The following is a 21774-nucleotide window of genomic DNA, read 5'->3' as shown; positions in this document are numbered from 1 at the left end:
CTGGTCATTTTCTTGGCCAGATTCTTCCCACCTTTCATGCTTCCCGTTTTTCCTCTTCACCCTATATATATTCGGTGGTTTTCTCAGCCTGAATACACAATACAATCAGTCATCTCTTTTCTCTAAAATTATCTAAACACATGTTCTTTACGTTCTGTTTTCTGGGCAAGTATTCTGAGTTCCAGTCGGGTTTGTGAGTGCACACAAACTCCGGCGCCGTGCTTATCCTGGAGGGCGACCGCATTTGTCTACTGCACCGGGAGGTAGCGCGGAATCGTCTTTTAGGTCAGTGGTTCTCCACGACGCGGCTATTGTCAGTTTGGTTCACGCATCAAGAGATAAGTTAATTCTGTTTTATTGCTTATTAGTATAACAAATAGTCCATTCGCGCTATAGTAGGAGAGGTGAAGGGTTCCCCTGCAATACCATAAGCTCGTGTATTTGTACGCCTCGTGCACAAGTTGAGGTAAAGGAAATTTATATTGATTAGGAAATTCATCACCCCTAAATTTTAATGCAACTCCGCAATTTTTGTTAGTTAATATGCATATATTTGAGTCCAAAAAACCATCAACTAGGGCAACATAATTCCTTTGATTCCAAAGGCATGAGTAGTTTACAATTTCATCATCCAACACCAAATTAAATCTTTTCCACGACATAGTTGTAGAACGGTAGACCTCTGCTATCTTTGAATTATGAAAAATTCTAACAATTATGAACTCACATTTGGTACCAAGAGGGGTAGAAAATCTAACAAGCATAGTCGTCGCATCTAAGACATGATCATACAAACTTTTAGGCACGTTAAACAATTTTTTTTGTGACCGGATCATAAACTCGACAAGCACCCGTAGGATGCAATGAAAAAAGTGATAGACCTTGGTGTATCGTTTCGCAATAATATCGTGCAACTGGTAAATAGTTGAACGATAAATTTGCCAACAAACCCTTACTATAACCACTTGTAACCATAAATTCTTCGTTCAACCAACCTTTTTTCTTACATATCTTCCTAGTTTTCAAACATATATAATTTAAACAACGCCTTGATTTACTAACATCGGAGAACTCGAGTAAAAGACCACAAAGAGGAACGGCATTAGTCGTAATATTGTTCCTCAAATTATTGATAATATCCCTCCAACTTTTACACACTAATTGACATATTAGTAGAGATTTAAGGGATAATCTTGATAAAATCTCAAACCAAATATCATCATATAATGTGACACGTACGTGGTCTTTTTGTAGCCTACCTTCACAAACATGGGTCATACGATTCATACTCATCCATACTACAACTTTTGTCTTGATATTTTTGCTAAAAAACGTAACTTATTTTTTTTGACAAACTAAAAAACGTAACTTAAACTAGAAAAATGACAACTAAATTTAAGACTACAACTTTAATGTCGTGGGTTCAACTATATATATAAAAACTATTTACGTGCTTAAAAACGTTTCATTAAAGGTTTTAAGGGTTATCTTAGGCCATGGGGTCAAATTGAGCTTAGATTGACAAAAATATAACGTAAAATGATGTCTTGTTTTTTGTGTCAAAAAATATCTCAATTTTTATGCTAATATTTTTTTAACAAAAACAAGGCATTCACTATTTTATTTATTTTTTTTTTTTTTTGACAAATCCAAGCTTAATTTGGCCCCAATGACCTCAAATGACCAACAAAACGCTTTTAAGCATGTATTTGAGAAAATAAAAATTAAAACTAATCTCGTTACTAACTTTTTAACGGCAAAGTCACCATATGGTTACATTCGTAGACATTTATTAAGGTTTAAAGATTGAATTGGAGTATGTGCAAAAATTGTACTCCCTCTGTCCCCAATTGATAGTTACTTATGTCATTTTTGGGCACCCAAAATGTTAGTCACATTTTCTTTTTTCAAATACCATTAATATTATTTTTTTACCAAAATTCTCTAACATTTGCAAAATTATTTGTGCAAATTTAACTTTCCAATGTAAATTTTACTTTCCCATGTACTTTAATTACTTTCTCTCTCTACTTTTTTGCATACCCAATGTAAATTTACTTTTTCAATGTACTTTCTTTAATTCTCCTTAATTCTCGTTATTTTTCTTCAAAAGTGACTATCAATCGGGGACGGATAGAGTATCAAGAACAAGTGAAATGAGATAATCCCTCCCTCACTTTTCTATGATTACGTATATTAAAACAAAATATTCTTATTTACATACTCCTAAAATCTTTTTCCTAATACCCTGGCCTAGTAAAAACCAATAGTAATCGTAGAAAAGTGACGGAGAGAGTAGTATTTTTAGTCGATTAAAGCAAATTAAATTAGTTATTATGCCAACCTTATAATTAATGTATAGTACTTTGCACTTCAATTTGATTTTGGTATATATACGAAGGAAAAAGATATATGCAGCCCTAAGGGCTAAGGGCTGCATAAAAGAAGTTAAAAATGAAAAGAATTGACAATAATTAAATATTTATTATACTAATTTACTCGTGAATTGTTGATAAATTCCCAGCTTAATACAAAAAAAGGAAGTATATATATTAAATGTTTATATGCAGCTTTAAGGGTTGCATATAGTATTACCCATATGAAAGTAGGATTAAATATTTAACAAGTCTTGTGTAAGGACGTATGTTAATTTTATTGCAAGACGGTCAATTTGAGGGTAAATTTAACTGTTTTTATGGCAACTCTAACCACTTAAGGGTAACTTTTAATTTGTCTTTGGTTTGAATTTTATTTTTATGTGTAATTTCCTATAGATTCATTGATTACATAATATAAAGACTAATATAATTAATCAAATATATTATAAATTTTTTATAAGATAAAATTTTTTATTTAAAAAATAATTTCTATATTATAAAGAATAATTTTAAATACTTTTATGATAACTTTAACCTATCTTACAATAAATTAACATACAGAAGTTAAGTTAACTAGATAAATAACATGAGTACTTGATACTTCTTATTGAGTTACGGTACTCGGACAAACTTGTTAACCAATGAGGGACATTGTAACTAGATAATGAGGTTGCTTAATAAGCTAGTGTAGCTCACAATCATTGAATTGAATTTAAAGCAATTTATGATTATAAAATTCTTAAAACTACGTGTGTATTACATATATCGATAGTTAATGACCTTAATGTAGAGTGGAAGATGTGAATTATTCGAACAATTAATTCTCATACTTAGTAGTACCACATTTTAATTAATTATTGTAATTAATTAGGTTTATATACATTGGTTGATTGCATCTCCAATGATAAGGTCCGTGTTTACTGTATGAAGCTCTGATCGGCGTTTTTTCTTTCATTTTGGAAACATCTAATTTTTACTCCATATGTAAATAAAATGAAGAGTTAAAGCATCATGCGGCCTTCATAATCTCTTACAATATTTTTTGTTTTCACGATTGTTAATGCATAATTTGATTATTACTTGCAACATATTGTGAACGTATACTATTGAAATGTAGCAAATAATTAATAAATAAAAATTGAAAGAAAACACATATGTTCTCCGTTATCTTTTAATTATACATAAAAAAAAAAAAATCAACAATCGTCTCTGGTTGCTTGTGAATTGAAAAGTTCTTACATGTCATTAGTCATAGTTCTTAATGCTATCATTAAGCTGATAGTTACATCACAAAAAAGAGACATTGTTTTTTTCGTATTTTTATATAGAGTAAAAATTAATTCATGGATAAAAGAGTTCTATGATGTCTCCCTCAATAAAGATTAAAACTAGCCTATACAAAAAAATAAAATAAATAAAAAATAAATAATAAAAAAATAAAAATAAGTAATAAAAAAATAAAAATAAAAATAAAAAATGATTAAATAATAACAATCATTGTAGATATGGTTTGATATTAATGAATTCCCTTTTTTTACTTTGCTAAGCTAGTTGATACAGCTAGCCTTCCATGAGGGTCTCATCTTTCTATCTTACAGTTTTGAAATCGAACAAATTAGATGCATTAATCTTAGATCTAGAATTGACCTTTGTTGCGACATTATGTGCAACAATTATTTTATTTTATTTTATTTTATTTTATTAATTGTGATTTCTTTCTATATCTTTTCAGCAGCCTCACAAGCATCTCTACATTTCTATTACACTCACGAATAAATTTAGCCTATACAAATTCTCAAATGAACCTGGTTCACACTATTTTATTGGGTGGACCACTAATATTAGAGACAATATGATTGTTTTATTAATAAAAAAAAAAAGTCACTATATTAAAATAAAAGTTATTATGTTGAACTTAAAGTTAGTGTGACATTATAAAAGCTATAAGAGGTTAGTTTTTTTAATAAAATTTTAATATAATGTTCAATATGAATAATAAAGATCACTATGTTAAAATTAGGTCACTATACAACATAATGTTGTACTTTAAGTTCATAATAATATTAGGGTCACACAAGTTTTAAAAAAGGTTACTGTATTAAAAATAAGGTTACTATAATAAAATTAGGGGTTATTATGTTGAATATAATGCTAATATAAACCTTAGGTCCACAGTAATATTATTGTGGACCAGGTCCACACAAGATTTCATATTTTGCCTAAGAATTTTTGTCAAGACTTTTATTACACATAATATAAAACGAAAGTGTTAAGAAATTAAGGTCTTACCTTTAGATTTTAGTCATACCGTTAGTGGAAATGTAGCGGTGAACAGGTGTACGTAAATTAATTAAAAAAAAAGTGACAACAGAACGAAAAGGAACAAAGGTACGGATTGCAAACTATATTAGGTTAATTTTTATATGAGAACAAGTTTGTTATTAGTAGAAGAAATATCTGTAGGTCTCCCATTGGTGTAAAAACCTTAAAACATTGAATTGGCCTTTGAGTAGACCCATTTTCATAATAACACTAGAGAGCAAAACCCTATTTAGAATTTACAATAATGTCACTTAGCTCTAGCTTTTGTTAATGATTTCCTAGCTTTAAATGGTTTAAGCATATATATATATATATTGATATTGATATTGATATTAGAAACAAAAACCTAAACGCACTGCCCTCGCTTTGATCTAATTTCAAATCTTCTATGATACCAAATTAACAATGAGATAATGAGAGAGAGTCCACTTTACAATGCAAGACCAATTAAGGAGGTTTGTTATAACAATAACGGGAGTAGTTCATATTATATCCTTATCTAATGAGTAATGTACTTATCTCTTCTTTATTAACGTGGAAAACTTACATGTGATATTTCATGGGGATCTGAGTTTTAACACTCCCAACCCTTAATGAAACAGTTCGTTGTAGTTATCAATTTTTGAGATAATTACATGTGATGTTTTATGAGGCTAAAGCGTCAACGTGCATTTTAAAACAGGTAATATATATGATTTTTTTTTAACACTTTCCTGGCTAGCTAGCTAGTGGAGGAAGTAATCTACAAAATTCTTCAATTAATAAAAACTTTCATGTAAGATGATGATGATCTAACCACTAACAACTAACCCCTCACCTCTAGCTCCTTATATATAGAGTGCTAATTGTGACTATACAAAATGCAAGAAATTAAACCAATTCAAACAAACAAAACCTATATCAATAGCAAATATACCACCTACATACATACATACTCTTTAGCCAACTAGTTTCCAATAATGAATAACATTGTAGTTTTCTTCATATTTTCTTTCTTGCTTCCTCTCTCGTATGCCATTGAATTTGACTTTTGTGTAGGAGATCCAACGCTCCCAAAATCACCCAATGGGTATGCTTGCAAAGATCCTGCTAATGTCACGATAGATGACTTTGTTTTCACTGGTTTTTATGAAAATAAAGGAACCACGAAAAACAAATATAAATCTAACGTGATTTTAGCATTTGTTGATTCATTCCCAGCCTTAAATGGTTTAGGTATATCTAAGTTGAAGGAAGAGATAGACGTAGGTGGAGTTATACCAGCTCACACCCACCGAACATCAGAAATTTTGGTCGTAATTAAAGGGACGATACTTATAGGATTTATTGACACAAACAACACTGCATATTATAAGAGACTTAAAAAAGGAGAAGTTATTGTAATTCCTCCAACTATGATTCATTTTCAAGTCAATGTCGGTACAACTCCGGCTGTTGCATACGCTAGCTTCAACGGCGCAAACCCGGGGATTCAAGTCGTTAGTTCCGCCTTATTTGCTAGCAATGTACCAGCTGATTTAATTGCCAAAACCACTCTTCTAAGTCCTCAAGAGGTAAAGAGGATGAAGTTGATGTTTGGCAGTGCTTAAATAAATATCCTCATCAACCTTTGCTACCAATTAAGTTATTGTATTAATTTGCTCTCTAAATAAACAACACTCCGTATGTGAGGGAGTGTGTGCGCATGTTATATTATTACATACCCCACAATAAATGTATACATATGTAGTAATCTAGTATGCATGAAATGTTACGTGGATGGATGCCAATTAATTTATACCCTTGTATTTTTCCGAAATATTGTAGATTTTAAGGTTTATTATTATACAAACAAACCCTAAAATATTGATCATGAAATAAGGATATATTCTTTTCTCAATTCACCTTTTTTTTTTTTTTTTTTGTATAATTTAAAACTCTATGCATTTTTGTATTGTATCACTTTAACCATTAAACATGTCAATGTACAATTTTAACCATCAATTTTTTGAATTGTCCATTATTAAAAATATAAAAAGTTGAGATTGATTTTCAGATCACTTGCCCTTGTAGCACTCTAAACACCAAAAAATAGAACTTCATATGAAATATATATTTTATGAACGCTATTCAAATAAGAGTAATATAATTAAATTACGTTGACTTCTTTTTGTGACTAATTCTCGATAAAATATATTCATTAAGGGTTTTGTTAGAATCGTTTGAAGACTCTTAACATCTATATTATAATTCAAGTATTATATTTGTAGATGTGTATGTGATTTATAATAATTGAACATATTAATTCATTGTTGAAATTATGCGTGGACAAACCTCTCTACATCAATTTTGTCAACTAATTCAAAACGAGCGTGGGAAGTACTCCTAATTTTCAAAATGAATGATAACTTAATTTGCCTCACCTTTACTCTCTTGGTTTCAAGCATTCTCTCATGCTTGCAACGATCCCGTTGTCCCACCAATGTCGCCAATGAAATTAGTATAACCACATTTAAATAGAATATTTAACACCATATCTTTAATTTTAGATCAATTAGCTCACAATCTGTAATGTTTTACTTAAATTATTTATATTACAATTTACAAACAAATAAGCACAATTTATTGGTAAAAATCGGGACAACCTAACAAATAATAATTAAAAATCAAGTTGAAAAATACTTAGACTATCAATTAATGAGCTGCACTTTATATTGTTACTAAGCTAGCTAAATAACGAGGTTGCATGAAAATAAAACTTGTGTAGCACACCAAGCTACGTACAAATAGTAGTAGCTAATCATTCAAGATGAATTTAAAGCAATGTATGATTACTAAACTCTTACGGAGTAAAATATATATGTGTATAACTTTAATAGATAATTAATGTAGAGCGGAAAAACTTGTACTCGTGAATATGTGTGTATAGGATGTGAATTGACAATTGAAGTGCAAAATGCATATCCAAGTTGTAATTTAAAAAAAAAACGAAGGAAGTATATACATATAATTAAGATTTCGTTGAAACTTTTGGTCGAGTGGTGTATTTTTCCATGGGCATACTGATTAATATAAAATTAAAGCATGTGTACGAAACTATAAAGTTTGTAAACATTGTGATGATGACTAGAAATCTATAAGGTAGCGTAAGGGTGTTGCACTTTATGATCGGATCAATCAATGCAAGATTCGAGTACTAGTCTTCTATATATAGGGTGTCAATTGTGACTATCAAATTAAGCAAACAAAACTTATTTCAATAGCAAATACACCTTTTTCATAGTTCATACAATCATACTCTTTAGCCAAGCAACTAGAGTTTCCAAAAATGAATAACATTGTAGTTTTTTTTTCATCTTTTCTCTCTTGCTTCGTCCTCTCTCTTATGCCATTGAATTCGACTTTTGTGTAGGAGATCCAAATCTTCCAAAATTACCAAATGTATATTTGCAAAGATCCAGCTAAAGTCACAACGAATGATTTTATTTACACGGGTTTTCGTGATGAAAGAACCTTGGAAGACAAATTTAAATCTAGCGTGACTACAGCATTTGTGGACACATTTCTAGCCTTAAATGGTTTAGGTATATCTATGGCAAGGGCAGAGGTAGGTGTAGGTGGAGCTATACCAGCTCACACCCACCGAACATCAGAAATTATTATTATAATAAAAGGGTCGGTAATTGCAGGATTTATTGACACAAACAACACTGCATATTATAATAGACTCGAGGCAGGAGACGTTGTGGTCATTCCTCCAACCATGATTCATTTTCTAGTCAATGTCGGTACAACTCCGACTACTTTATACGGGAGCTACAACGGCGCAAACCCAGGGGTCCAAGTGGTTAGCAGTGCCTTATTTGCTAGCAATATACCTGCCGATCTAGTTGCACAAACCACTCTTCTAAGTCTTGAGGAGGTAACGAGGATGAAGTTGATGTTTGGCACTTCTTCCTTATCTACTTTTGCTACCAGATTATATTCATGTGCTCTATAAATAAACAACTACACTTCGTATTTGATGTGTTCAAACATGTTTCATTGTTTTTTTACATATATAATGTATATATATATATACACACTACGTATTAACGATCTGAACATTAATAATACGTACTTGTATCAGCTTCAATAAGTGTAAGATTAAGATCTGACAAAATGATTTTGGAGCCAACCGTACGGCCGTACCCGTGCAACTTTGGGTGCACTCCTTAGTTGTTGTATGAGCCATGGAATGTTAGACCTAGTAGAACAACTAGGGAAGAAGCTTGTTGACATTAACCTAATATAACATGTTTAAAGCAGACAATAGATGGCATCCAAAGTCGGTAGAAATCGCTATGATGGTAAATTTTATTTTTAGTCAAATGAAGAAGCTTTCAGATTGTGATGAAGGGAACATGTTATACTAGGTTGCTGGTTTTACAATCTTCAAGCAATTACTCTGTATTATGCATGAGACAAAAGAATGAAGGTAGTTTGGTGTATTGGTATTTAGATGGTTTCTAATAGTTTAAGCTACAAATAAACAATATATAAAAGTAAAAAAGTTTAGATTATATCATATGATCGCATAATATTTAAAGGGATGGTTAAATACCGCCCTCGAATCTGTTCCGCAAAAGAAAATGTGTTTACAAATTTACCCTTATATGTAAACAAAAATTTACCTCAAAAATATAAACCTTCCAAGTATCACCACATGTAAGTGTCCCATATTGACTGAAGAAGAGAGATTTAAACACTTTATAAGGCTAAGGGGCTACCCCTCTTATTGCCATATGGTTTTGAGAATAAACCTCCTTTAGATTTGTGAAGTGGACTATCTCTCTTGGTTTGAGTACCTATTATCTTAATCACCATTTCACCTTATTCATTTGGGTCGATTGATTAGGATTTTTTTTCCCTCAAAAAATAATTAAAAAAATGGTTTGAAAAGAAACGCATCAAAAGAAATGTGGAGAAAAAAATCATCGAAACTCTCAACTACCACCCATCACCAAATAAGCAACTTACTCGAAACAGAGTCGATAGCATTAGCAATGATGAAACAAATGGGTTACAGAGGAGGTGGTTTAGGGAAGATGGGCAATAATGGTCGATTAAACCCAGTTGTAGTTGAAATTCCCATGAAAAAGAAAGAAAAGGTGAAGATTAATGGGCAATGGTCGATTAAATAAGTTGAATTTTCAGTTTCATGTGAAAATACATCCTAACAATATCAAACAAGTGATCAAATGCTTTCAAGATTGGAAAATAATCGATGCAAGTATATGCAATCAAGTTAAGTATATGCAATCAAGTTCATCTTATTCTTATGTGATTACATTACGGTCGATGTTATACGACTAATTCATACTTAATTATGTCGATGGTCGATGTTATAGGACTACTTCATACTTAGTTATGTCGATGTTATAGGACTGCTTCATACTGATAGAATTTGGGTGCACGCAGAATTTTAATGAACTCGAATGTCGTACAACAATTTTATGATTTCATTAATTTCATCATAAATTGTACAATCATATTATTTTTGGTGGAGACATACTCACATCTACACCACTCAGGTCTCTTACTATCTTGGTGAATACTTCACTCACCATATCAATAGAAGCTCTCTCTTAATTGACTCACTTCTAGGAGCTCTCTCTTCATTGGCTTACATCTAACCGGCTAACCCTATTTATAGTGGTTGTTCCTACTCTCTAGATTTTTCTAGACATGTCTAAATTACATGTATCAACATTTAATGTCTTTGATATTTTTACAAGATATTTCTAGATACAAACCTCTCTGGAGTTTTCTACTTTATTTTATACTTTTCTAAACTATCCGCTAAATTTTTTTAGTGGACGTCTAGGTTTTCTTAGATTAACTTCTAAAAAAAATACCTTAATCTTGAAAAATCTTTTTATCTCCAAACTTGATTTTTAAAGTTTTCAAATTATACTTTATACACGTTGATGCCCATGTCACCAACCATCTCTTGATTTGCTTCATTTTCTACATATATTATTGATCTTTTGTGTTGGTACCCATGTTACCAACGAATCCAATTTTGTTTCTTGATCACATCTTGTCGCTCTTCAATATAATGTTTTAGTTTCCGTTGGTACCTGTGATACCAATTTGCTCTCCCTAATTGTAAATTTCTCTACTTTTTAAGTTGGTTCTCATGTTACCAACAATTTTACTGCTCATGTCACCAACCATCACCTCTAATGCTCTTGTCATTAGCAACTCCAATACTTTTTATCAAGATATACTTCAATCTTTGATTTTTTTTAATACAATATGTCTTCAACTTAAATTTTATCTTTCGATATTTCCCAAACACATTTGTCTTCTCATATAACTTACCTTTGCTTCTTTTTCTTCCTCCGTATCCTCTTTGATTTTTCATGTGCTCTATAAATAAACACTACTTCGTATGTGTTACTCTATATTTAACCAAATAACATATTGTTTTAGCAAAATAACACAAGATTTTAAGCAAAATAACATAAGATTTAGGCAAAATAATTCAAGCATATTGGATATGGAGTATCATGATCCAGAAGTATATAATACTTTTTTTTTTTTTTGAAGAAACCAGGAGTATATAATGCTAACTCACTCCTAATAGTCTTCATATATATTTTTTATTTTTTCCGAATAATAGTCTTCATATCTTAGAAAAGATTGGATAAATTTTTTTTTATTATAAACATTTCATGAACGTTGATCTAATTTAGGACTCTTGTATATATAAGTTAACCTTTTTTAAAATTTTATATATATGCTTAACGAAAGGTAGATTACTACATTATCCATACTCTTGTCATATGCAAGGTTAACCATTCAAGTGCCAATATATATTCAAGTGCATCACTTTTCTTGGATATAATTTATTTAGGAGATCAGAATACCAACCAGAAAATTACTTTCCTAATGTAAATTACGTACTTCAATAGGATACTGTCAATAAGATAAGAATACAATTATATACGAGTAGTTTGTTTTCATAAAAAAAAAAAAAAAATCTCCATTAACCTTAGTGTTAGACTCAAAAGTATCATATCATTGTTATTACATATTGATTCAATGATGCCCTTATTATTTGAAGCAAAACTAGGTGGTGTTAGACTCTTTAACCTTAGTATTTGTTATGACTATCCTCCCTTAAGGCCATTAAGCATAGATTATTGTTCTACACGGCGAGGATTGTTCCTCCTAAATTTCAAACCGAAATTGCCAGGTTTTGATGATCCCTTGCATGTCTATTTCAAAATGTCAGCCCTTCCTAAACAAGACTTGTATAATTTAGCAAAACAAGTAATTTTTAAAATTCAAGGGTTGAGCTTTAAAACAAAAGAGTTACTTGCTCAACAAATCTCGGATTATTTGAAGAGTTGCTTTTATTTTTATAGGGTCCCTACTGAGTATGATCCTTGGAGGCTTGTTTTTGTAGTAGATATTATTTTAATGGATCTTAGTGAGCAGACGAAGACATACGATCAAGATCAAGATCAAGAACAAGATGGATTTTCATATAATGATTTTTATGTTAATAATTATGATGACGATGGTAATCGATCACTCGATGACATGACCCTTTATCGGGGTAATACATGCCCTAATCTTCCCTTTGTAAAATTAGACAAAGATGATTTTGACATCCTTAAGCCGTTGTATGTTAATGTATTTTACAAAGGTGACGAAGAACACGGAACAAGGAAAGCGGGATTTATGGTACCACTCGTTTTCAATAAGATCATTCCAACAATAATTACGGAAGAAAAGGGTGATGATAATACATGCTCAATTTGTCTCGATAGGATGTCAACTCTTGTCGAAACCATAAGATTGCTTCGTTGCAACCGTGTATTTCATCGCGATTGCATCTTCAAGTGGCTATCAACCAACCCGTCTTGCCCCTATTGTCGAGCCTCTACTTCAACATTGGTTTGCTGTTGAAATTCCCACGAGTAATTAATTTGTACCAAACATTCTATTCTATTCTATTCTATTCATTGAGTTTCTGCTTTCCTATCACAAGCTCATAATATTAGATCGAATTCAATCGATAACCATCCTTACTAATTTTGTTTTCCAGTCGATAGATCTCTTTCAATAATAATGAATTACTATTTATTATTATTATTATTATTATTATTATTATTATTATTATTATTATTATTATTATTATTATTATTATATATTGCCTCTGTTTCGTAATATAGAATCACAAACACTAGGTCTGATCTAGGAAAATTATAGGGTTGAGACTAAAAGGAGAATTTTGTCGTAATATGTAATTTTTTTTTTGAAATAAATCAATTCATTAATAAAAAGTCATCTAGCATCTACAAATGAACTCTAAATTAACAAATACAACGATCATTAAAAAGAGCTTGCACTGTGGAGAGAGATGGTCTAGCGATTTGTTGTAGCCGTAAGGATAATTATCATCTGATTCGCTTGAACGCATTTGAAAAACTTAACAACCGTTGCAGTCCCGAACAAATCCTTATCAACGAACTGACAATAGAACAAAAGATGATTACCTTTTAACCCTAACACACAACAAACCCAAGTACGTACAAATTACAATGCACGACTAGTTCAGATAAGTTTAGTTCAGGTTTAATAAGTTCTGATAAGGGTTATCCAAGTACAAATTACAACTAAAATAAGTTTTAATAAAGTAATTGGCGTCAAAAAAATGTGAAGGAATCTAGGTTGGAGATATATGGAGAAAATAAAGTGTTAGGGCAAGAGGAATTGCAAAAGCTAATTCGAAAAATATTTATAAAGAAAATAAATTTCAAAAGATGAAGGAGAAGACATGTAGTGCGTATGGGCGTATGGCTACCAATTTTATTCATGTGCTCTATAAATAAACAACACTACTTCGTATGTGATACTCCATAAGTCCATAGTGTTTAAGCATGGTTTATTTTAACATACATATTTAATGTATGCTTGTACAAAGTTAATTTGTACAGCGTATTTACGATCTACACTTTTTTTTTCACCAATACTAATTTATGTTACGATTCACCAAAAACTTAAAATTTATTCAAAGAACCTTAGTTAGGCCAAGTATAATCAGTATTAAATACTCGTACAATGTAATGAATGTATGACTAATTGACTATATGTTAGTGTGATATATCTTTCTGTTTTTGTCCTAAACTGTTTAGTCAGAAATAATACTCTTTGATGGTTGAGGGACTAAATTGCCTCACTCACTCAATGATTGAGGGACTAAAATACTACAAATACGTTAGTGAACTGTATTTGACCTTAAATCAATTTAGGACTCTTTTATAAGTTAAACCTTTTTTTTAAATTTTATATATATGCTTAACGAAAGGTAGATTACTATTTTATCAATACTCTTGTCATATGCAAGGTTAACCATTCAAGATACAATTTTTATTTGACCGTTTAAGTGTTCCGAGAAATTAAATATGAAGAAGAATTATACCGATCTTCCAATTGAATTGACAATAAAGATAGCAGAACACATCGATTGTCATGAAGATTTTGAAAATTTTGGGTTAGTATGTACCAATTGGAGAAACTCAATGAAACTTACCTCTAGATTTGCATCATCACGTCAAAACCCCGTGGTTGATGATTCCACCGGAACCCTTCTTAAAGGTCTCTTCGAAGGCTCGATTTTACCGACTCTACGACCACTCGATTAGGCACGTGAACTTACCATCTCTAGACGATGACAATGACAATGAGGGCGAGGAGGAGGATTATAATGATGAATCTTATTTCGCCAAGGAGAAAAAGTATCATCGACACTTGAATTCTTCGCGAGGATGGCTAGTTTGCCTAGATGATGCGGGTGTAACGAAGAAAGATATATCTCTAGTGCACCCATTTACTAGGGAAAGAATAAGTATTCCTTCCCTTCCAAGAAATATGATTTCACGTTTGTTGTGCAAGTATTGCGCCGAGGATGAAGATGCCTACGTTTACAACGATTCGATTTGTGCTCTATCGGAATGTCCAGCTTTAAACATTTCTCATTACACGCTTGCCATTATTTTCATCAAGCCTTGTAGCCTAGTCTACACTGCTGGCTTTTGGAATAGCAAGGACGAGAAGTGGGTTGTGATCCCGAAACTTCCTTACTTAGAAGATGTCACTGATATCACTTTTTATAAGGGTGAATTCTATGTTGTCGATAGCAAAGGGAGAATGGTTGTAGCTAGTGGGTTCGATGATGCTATTCGACCTCTGATTACGCAACCAACTTGGGCATTGGATAGATGGAGTAGCTTGAGTGACAAGGTATACTTGGTAGAATCAGCGGGAAAGTTATTGCAAGTCCTTCGTTGCTACCCCGAACTTACCTCACCAAAATACATCGATAAACGAGTTTCGAGGTTCAAAGTTTGGGTGGTTAATGCTGATACAGGGGAGACTGAAGAAGTGAAGAATTTGGGAAATAGAGCACTGTTTTTAGGTCCTAATTCTTGCTTTTCAATGGAGGCATCTCCGCATTGTTGTAAGCCTAATTGCATCTACTATGTTAGTGATTTCGGACACCACGAAAACATGGGCGTATATGATTTAACCTCCGGCCAAAAAATCGAGGACCACATTTGTCCAATTGTAGCAGCTACAAGTACATCTTTCTGGGTCGAGGCTCCTTCTAGCTGTGGTAACAAATCATAAGAGTTGCATTATAGTTCTTTTGACAGTTTTATGTTTAACCTTATCATAATTTTATTTATATCTTTCAAACAAAATTATTGAGTACTTTCTTTGGATGTTCTTGAATATCAAAATTTCCTGTTCATCAGATATTAGGATAATTTTTTATCACTTAGATCATTAAATTATAAAATAAATTATAACCAAAACAAGTTATGATATGAATTGTAAGACACAATTGATAATTAATTATTTTTCATGAGATATGATGAGATCAATTAATTTTTATAGGGTTTTTTATTCTTCAATTGCTATGACCTTCTACGTAATTATTGACACTCTATCATCGGATCTTCACTGACTAGATAGCGTAGGCATCAATATGAATTGTTCAAATACAAATGAATAGATTTCGCCCACGTAAATACACATTATTCTACGCTACAATCACCATTCGCCTAAACAATGATTTTCCCGACCCCTGCCTCTCGAAAATTCAGTTCCTCATTGCTTGAATTCCCGACTTGCGTTGGGTTTTTCTTACAATTTATTGAAGTTAAGCAACACAAGAATACTGACGTACAAAACTTCGTTGTCTGACAAGCTCATGAAGATCATGAACAATCTTGAACACGGCATCTGGCCTGGCATGCTTCAATGCATTCTGTGACATGATCTGCAGCTCATTTGATTTCGGACCAAACCATTGAGCAACAGTAAAAGCTATTTCCTTGGGTGACTTCAAGTATTTTCCAATACCATTTTCTAAAACATAGGGGACATTTCCTGCTTCCTGCACCAAACAGCATGACAGCAACTCAGTAAAGGCCTAAAGGGGATGAGGTTCTTCCCGGTGATTTGAGCACAGGGAAGCTCAACGGAAATGAAGATAAAAACTTCGGGTTAAGAATTAAAGTGTTAGTATCTAAATTACACATCCCTGGCATATTGAAAAAGAGCACTTTGCACAAGATTTAAAACCAATTCACAGCCAACCTTCAATAGAACCAAGGATTTAACATGAATTTACCAAGTTGTCTTCAATGATACTTAAGCTTCTATTCCCTCTTCATCACTTAAGTAGGGTGTCTTAGAAAATCTAATCATATTACACTACTGCTTCAATCCCTGACATTTTCATCCCAAATTGTCATCACAAGTTTTTTTTCGGGTTAAAAGCACTTAATTCATTTACCATATACCATGAGCACAATCTTAAATGATGCTTTGTGAGTTTACTCTCTCTCAAAGAATGTCAGATGCCCAATTATGTATATCTAAGAATACGCCGTGTATATATAAAGGACTTTGGCCCAAAGGAACTATTGTGAAGAAACTATTGGTGACCAAATATATCAATTGAAAGTGATGACGAGGATTCCACGCCTAAATATGATAGGTGAGAATTTATCCTAGCTAGCTACTAAATGTTCAATGCATCTCCTACTAGTTTCTTTGGCAGTGTTGTGTGTTTACCGGTTTACCCCAACCATTTTACCTAAAGAACCATAACTCGAACCTATCTCTCAGTTTTAGGACTCTTAAACAAGTATAATCTGGACAGCATATTGGACTCATACATGACAAAAGACAATAAAATTAATCCTGTATCAGAAACAAAGGTGTTATAGAAAACACCAGGTATTCATGCAGTACTAGTAGTATAGTACAATTAAGGCAAACTTATGGATACCTGCCCAGCGATGTAATCATTTAATATGATGGGTAGTCCTCGAATCATTGCTTCTGCAATAGTTCCAGGGCCAGCCTGAGAGAAAGCCAAATAAATAAGAATACAGATACTGAAAAGCTGAAAAGCTGAAAATCTTCCAGATATAACGATATTTACCTTTGTTATTATACAATCACAAGCTCCCATGCACTCCTCAATTTTAGTAACAAAGCCCTTCACCTGGAATTTTAAGTTGGCCATCAACTTTTAATCTTCAATAATTGATTGAAACAAGTAGTGCAAAACATGAAAGTAGTAAAGCTGAACAGAACCAAATTCAGTGGTAACCCTTTGGATATGTTCAGCTCAAAGCTTGGATCATGCTCAGTTTGACCTGAGTTATGAGCTGAATTGTGTTCAGCCCCAGCATACTAAGTTACTAACACTCAAATAAGCCAAGTTTCGTCTAATTTCTTACTGAATTATTTTATTCTGTTTAACCTCTTTAAAGTACTTGTCAACAATCATTTAACAATTATAATAAATCTTTAAAAAGTCATTTCGTAATATGTTTATTGTTAATAAAATTTGAAACTAACTGAGTCTTAGCATGAGCTCCAAACCATGGTTCTCATGACAAATCTCAGATTGAGCTCAAGCTGTCAGAACTTGGCAAGTTAAAACTGATTTAAAGATAACAGAGGTAGCCCACTTTTGATGAGCTAGGACCCTTTTTTTTTTTTTTTTTTTTGGACAAAAGGTGAGCTTGGACTTAGCTCAGCTTGCATAAATCACTAAAAGCAAGATGAGACCCACTGACTCCATTTCATAAGCCAATCATGCAAAACTACCCGGATAAAGTATACCTGCACAGGGATCTTCCAATCAATTGAATTCAATTTTGCAGCAAGCTTTTTGTTGCGACCACAAATCACAATAACTTGACCTATTGGCTCACCAAGGCTAGCATCATATAATGCATTTCCAAGAGCTCGTGCAGTAGCCTCAATGGGGCCCATGCCTTCCCCTCCTCCCATCAACAAAACAGCAGGAAGATGCTCATCCATTCCAAGTTCCTTGCGTAACTCAGGCTGAGGAAAACAAAAAAAAAATATTTTTAAAAGCAATATCTCCAGCTGCACATACCAGAAACCCTCTATACAGGGAGAAACAACATAATTTCAACAATCCATGAAATCACTGCATCAGCAGCAATAAGCAAAATTTGAAACTTAATAATTAAACTTGTCAAGAGACTAGCCAATCTTAACCAGAAGTCCAGAACACAAATGGCAAACATTAGTACACAGCCAAACCAGATTACATGTCAAGGCAGAGATATAAATTCACCCAGAAACATAGTAATATAACCAGCAATATACAAGCAATGGAGCACAGGAGAAAAATGATATGAAAGGGTACACAAACATTTGGCCTAACAGACCGAACAAAGGATGGCCGCACAGGAAGTCCGTAAACTTTTATTTGGGAAGGCTGAAGACCAGCTTTTGTTGCTCTTTTAGCCACCTCATTTGAAGGGCAGTAGCACCTTGTTACAAGCTTATGAAACCTACAAGGAGGAAGAAGGAAAAAAAAAAAAAAAAAAGGTCAGGGACCAATGTCACAGTCTTGCTACAAAATACGAACATTAAACCTACTTAAAGGAAATTGCACAGCCTACCAGGTAGGATGACAGGTACTCAAGTCTGTAACTACTGTAGTAAAGACGATTTTCTGAAGGAGGCCCCTGCCCCTCAATATACGAAGTGGAACATGTTGCATCAACGGATGCACACTAATTATTATATCTGGCCGATATTTCATCAATCCTTTAGCTACCTCTCTGCAAAGAACAAAAGAAACAAATTAGCTTTGAAGTGATACAACATACACTTAGTTGGACCTGAACATATTATTTAACAACAGATCCAACGGAAGAGATTTTATTATCAGGAAAAGGCACCAGATGTCAGCTAAGGACCTACATTTATATTCAGGCTAGAATCAGGCTACATTTATTTTCAAACAGATCCACTCAGCACTACATCGTTATTCAACACATTTCCTCAAATAGAATAAGCAGCATAACAATAGATGCAATTAAGCTAGGACCGCCTTAACCAATACATTGCACCAAGGACAAAAATGACGGTCACTTCCAACCAACTATAAACAAAAGAATGCTGAATACCATTATTACAAAACACAAAAGTTACAAATTTATAGAATATTGAGGGAACTGATTCCCCTACAGTAAAAAAATAAAATAAAAATAAATATATAAATAGGTTTGAAAGTTCATTATGTACAAAAAGCAATCACACCAATTGGCAACACCAATACACACACCTTCCTGTATTGGGATGCAAAGTGACATTGAAGTACTAAACATTTATGCTTCTTCATCAGCCCTCCCACAAAAGTGAATATATAGGGAAAAAAACATGCAACCTCACCCCCCACCCCCCGGGTTCTATACAAGTAATGTTTGCATGGTCATGAGCCAACTCTTCAGGGCCTTCACAAAAGGTCATCACCCATATGTTTACAGAATACCAGTGTTAGTTTTTTGAGAAAGCTAAGAACATGAATCCAGAAAAAAGACTTAAATTATCCCAATCTTTGTCCAAGGAAAATGCTGCTCCACACATGCAAGTGACTAAGTAGGAGGATAATATTTTCTCCAAAAAAAAAGGATTCTTTTTATCAATCATTTGTTTTGGTCATAAGCTTTAAATTCAAATAAATTTAAAACTTGAGATGCAAAGTAAAGCCATCCATTAATAGTGTTACAGTGGAAATCGAGACATTATAAAAACCAGTCTCAAATATATGATTGTCATCTTCTGTCCTTCGCTGTTAAAAACTGAATTTATCTCAAATCCCTCAGATCAACTACAGGTAACTTGATACAACCACATAAAGATATCCTTTATGTCAAGAGTTTTAACTCAAACAATGTCACACCTATCACCTATGTACTTTTTCTTAAGAAACCGAAGAAAATTTTGCATGATGGTAACAGACTCACCTTGCTATGAATACAGAGGTTGCAGCAAAATTTGATTGATGGATTACTCGAGGAGATGTACCATAATACATCATTTTCCACAAAGGGCCATGTTTCACCAAGAAATTATAGCTCCTTGGTAATTGATTAAATGGCCAAGGAGTATGCTCAGACCATAAATCCGTAACGAATACCTGCATTTACCACTGTTTAAAAACGATATAATCAACAAATATATACATGAATGCAACCACCCCATTTTCCACATCTCAAACGGGCACACAATCACAAATTTAATATAGGCAAAACCACAAGTTTAGCACCAAACCAATTGACAAGGACATGATCAACAATTATATAATGCAATATCCTTATATCCTCACTTATCAAAAAGCATATTCCAAATTTTCTATCATTAGTTACCAAATTGATTCACTCACACACACAACTTTAATAGCATGGCCCACTCATATCAAGAATTAACTAAGCTAAATCAACAAATCAACCTCACTTCCACAATACAACATAATCAAATCAAACTTATATTCACAATTAAAAGTACATAATTAAACTTGCATATGAATGAAATCATTTACTGAGTACAAATTAAGACAGTATTTAAGAAGAAATTGATTGGAAATTAGACCTGATAATCATCACCAAATTCTTCATTGAAAGCAGCCTTGATAGCTTCAGCAGAAGCCCGGTGACCGCCTCCGGTATCGCTCATCAAGATTAGAACCCTTTTAGGGGATTCAGGCTCAACCCCATTAACAGGCACTCTAACATCTTCCAAAATTCCATGTCCATTATCACTCAATCCATTACTCTCCCCAGAATTAAGACCAATTGAAGAAAACCCAAGTGGAATTCTATCACAATGAAGCCTAATTGCCCTATTAAAATCAGTCAAAATCCTCTTCAAATTAGAACCCTCTTTGCTAAAACTCAATGAATTAACGAATTTAAAACTGTTTTGAGTGGCTAATCCACCAAAATACGAGTGATTAGGAGAAAATGAAGAACACCCATTTGAATTATTGCCCAAAAAACTTGAATTTAGAGCAAAATGACCCAATTTAGGCACAAATTCTAGCAAATTTGAGGGCTCTGAAGTGACTGTTGAAGGATGAGACATTGCCAAAAAATGGAATTACTCAAATTGGGTTTTTCAATTCCTAAGTGGGTATCATTGAAAAAGATATGAAATTTGAGTTCTGATTAAATACAGCAATCAAATTGAAACAACTTGGGATTTTACTTTTGTTTTTTGGACGGAGGAAGAACAAGTGTAGAAAGGTTGGAAGAGGGTGGGAGAGAGATAAGTGAGAAGGGGAATCTTGGAAGGGATTGGTAACCACAGAGACAGGATTTTATTTTTTTGGGAAAATATAATTGCAATTTTTGTTTTTCAAAAAAGTAAAACTTTTTTTTTTGCATATGGGATTTTTGCATTTTATAAAGTTGATTGCCCCATCAAAATAAACATCGGAGCAATTAATTTAATAAGAGTGTTACATCATTCAGGATTCAAGGAAGTTTATATTGATTAACAAATAGCTTTAACTGATTAGAGTTTTCCTTTCATCTGGAGGGGGATTTTGAATCAATTTTTACGGAGTATCATTTGTCGTTTTACTTGAAAAAATATGAAAAAGAGTCTTGATGAGAGCTTTTAGCTTATCGGGGATTATTAAAGATTTGACCATTATAAAATAGCTAATGTGAGTGTTTGGTAAATATCTTAT

At 32.7% G+C, this 21774-nt stretch overlaps 3 protein-coding genes and 1 pseudogene across 4 annotated transcripts; 3 read left to right on the top strand and 1 right to left on the bottom strand.

Annotated features, from left to right (window-relative positions):
* The first annotated feature begins 5575 nt into the window (after nt 1-5575).
* LOC145584587 (auxin-binding protein ABP19b-like) lies at nt 5576-6591 on the top strand. Its single transcript, XM_081641404.1, has one exon. The coding sequence runs from the start codon at nt 5660-5662 to the stop codon at nt 6287-6289; it is 630 nt and encodes a 209-aa protein (XP_081497530.1). The 5' UTR covers nt 5576-5659; the 3' UTR covers nt 6290-6591.
* Nucleotides 6592-8007: 1416 nt separating this feature from the next.
* Nucleotides 8008-8787, top strand: LOC145584586 (auxin-binding protein ABP19b-like; annotated as a pseudogene).
* Nucleotides 8788-14306: 5519 nt separating this feature from the next.
* On the top strand, nt 14307-15365 carry LOC145585941 (F-box protein At2g26160-like). The gene has a single exon (XM_081642637.1). The coding sequence runs from the start codon at nt 14307-14309 to the stop codon at nt 15363-15365; it is 1059 nt and encodes a 352-aa protein (XP_081498763.1).
* A 362-nt stretch (nt 15366-15727) lies between these two features.
* Nucleotides 15728-21429, bottom strand: LOC145586010 (monogalactosyldiacylglycerol synthase, chloroplastic-like). 2 transcript variants are annotated; one of them, XM_081642711.1, is made up of 8 exons: nt 20673-21429; nt 20048-20220; nt 18698-18859; nt 18439-18586; nt 17883-18107; nt 17194-17256; nt 17038-17112; nt 15728-16137 (listed from the first exon to the last, which is right to left on the bottom strand). In XM_081642711.1, the coding sequence occupies exons 1-8, from the start codon at nt 21162-21164 to the stop codon at nt 15901-15903; spliced, it is 1575 nt and encodes a 524-aa protein (XP_081498837.1). In that variant the 5' UTR covers nt 21165-21429; the 3' UTR covers nt 15728-15900. The 2 variants fall into 2 exon arrangements, with proteins under 2 accessions (XP_081498837.1, XP_081498838.1); XM_081642712.1 differs by having other exon boundaries at nt 18445-18586; nt 20673-21428.
* Nucleotides 21430-21774: the final 345 nt, after the last annotated feature.

This window comes from Chenopodium album, chromosome 16 (assembly GCF_948465745.1).
Source record: "Chenopodium album chromosome 16, dcCheAlbu1.1, whole genome shotgun sequence".
NCBI classification, from domain to species: domain Eukaryota; kingdom Viridiplantae; phylum Streptophyta; class Magnoliopsida; order Caryophyllales; family Amaranthaceae; genus Chenopodium; species Chenopodium album.
The sequence above is the reverse complement of the archived record's forward strand: the minus strand, read 5'-3'. Positions and strand labels throughout refer to the sequence as shown.

What these genes read in the sequence shown, in the direction of transcription:
- LOC145586010 (XM_081642711.1), bottom strand. Translation starts at nt 21,164, where the DNA reads ATGTCTCATCCTTCAACAGTCACTTCAGAGCCCTCAAATTTGCTAGAA. An exon ending in AATTTGGTGATGATTATCAG is followed by an intron (nt 20,221 to 20,672) that starts GTCTAATTTCCA and finishes TGGTAAATGCAG; the next exon opens with GTATTCGTTACGGATTTATG. An exon ending in CTGTTAGGCCAAATGTTTGT is followed by an intron (nt 18,108 to 18,438) that starts GTACCCTTTCAT and finishes TGTTTTCCTCAG; the next exon opens with CCTGAGTTACGCAAGGAACT.
- LOC145585941 (XM_081642637.1), top strand. Translation starts at nt 14,307, where the DNA reads ATGATTCCACCGGAACCCTTCTTAAAGGTCTCTTCGAAGGCTCGATTT.
- LOC145584587 (XM_081641404.1), top strand. Translation starts at nt 5,660, where the DNA reads ATGAATAACATTGTAGTTTTCTTCATATTTTCTTTCTTGCTTCCTCTC.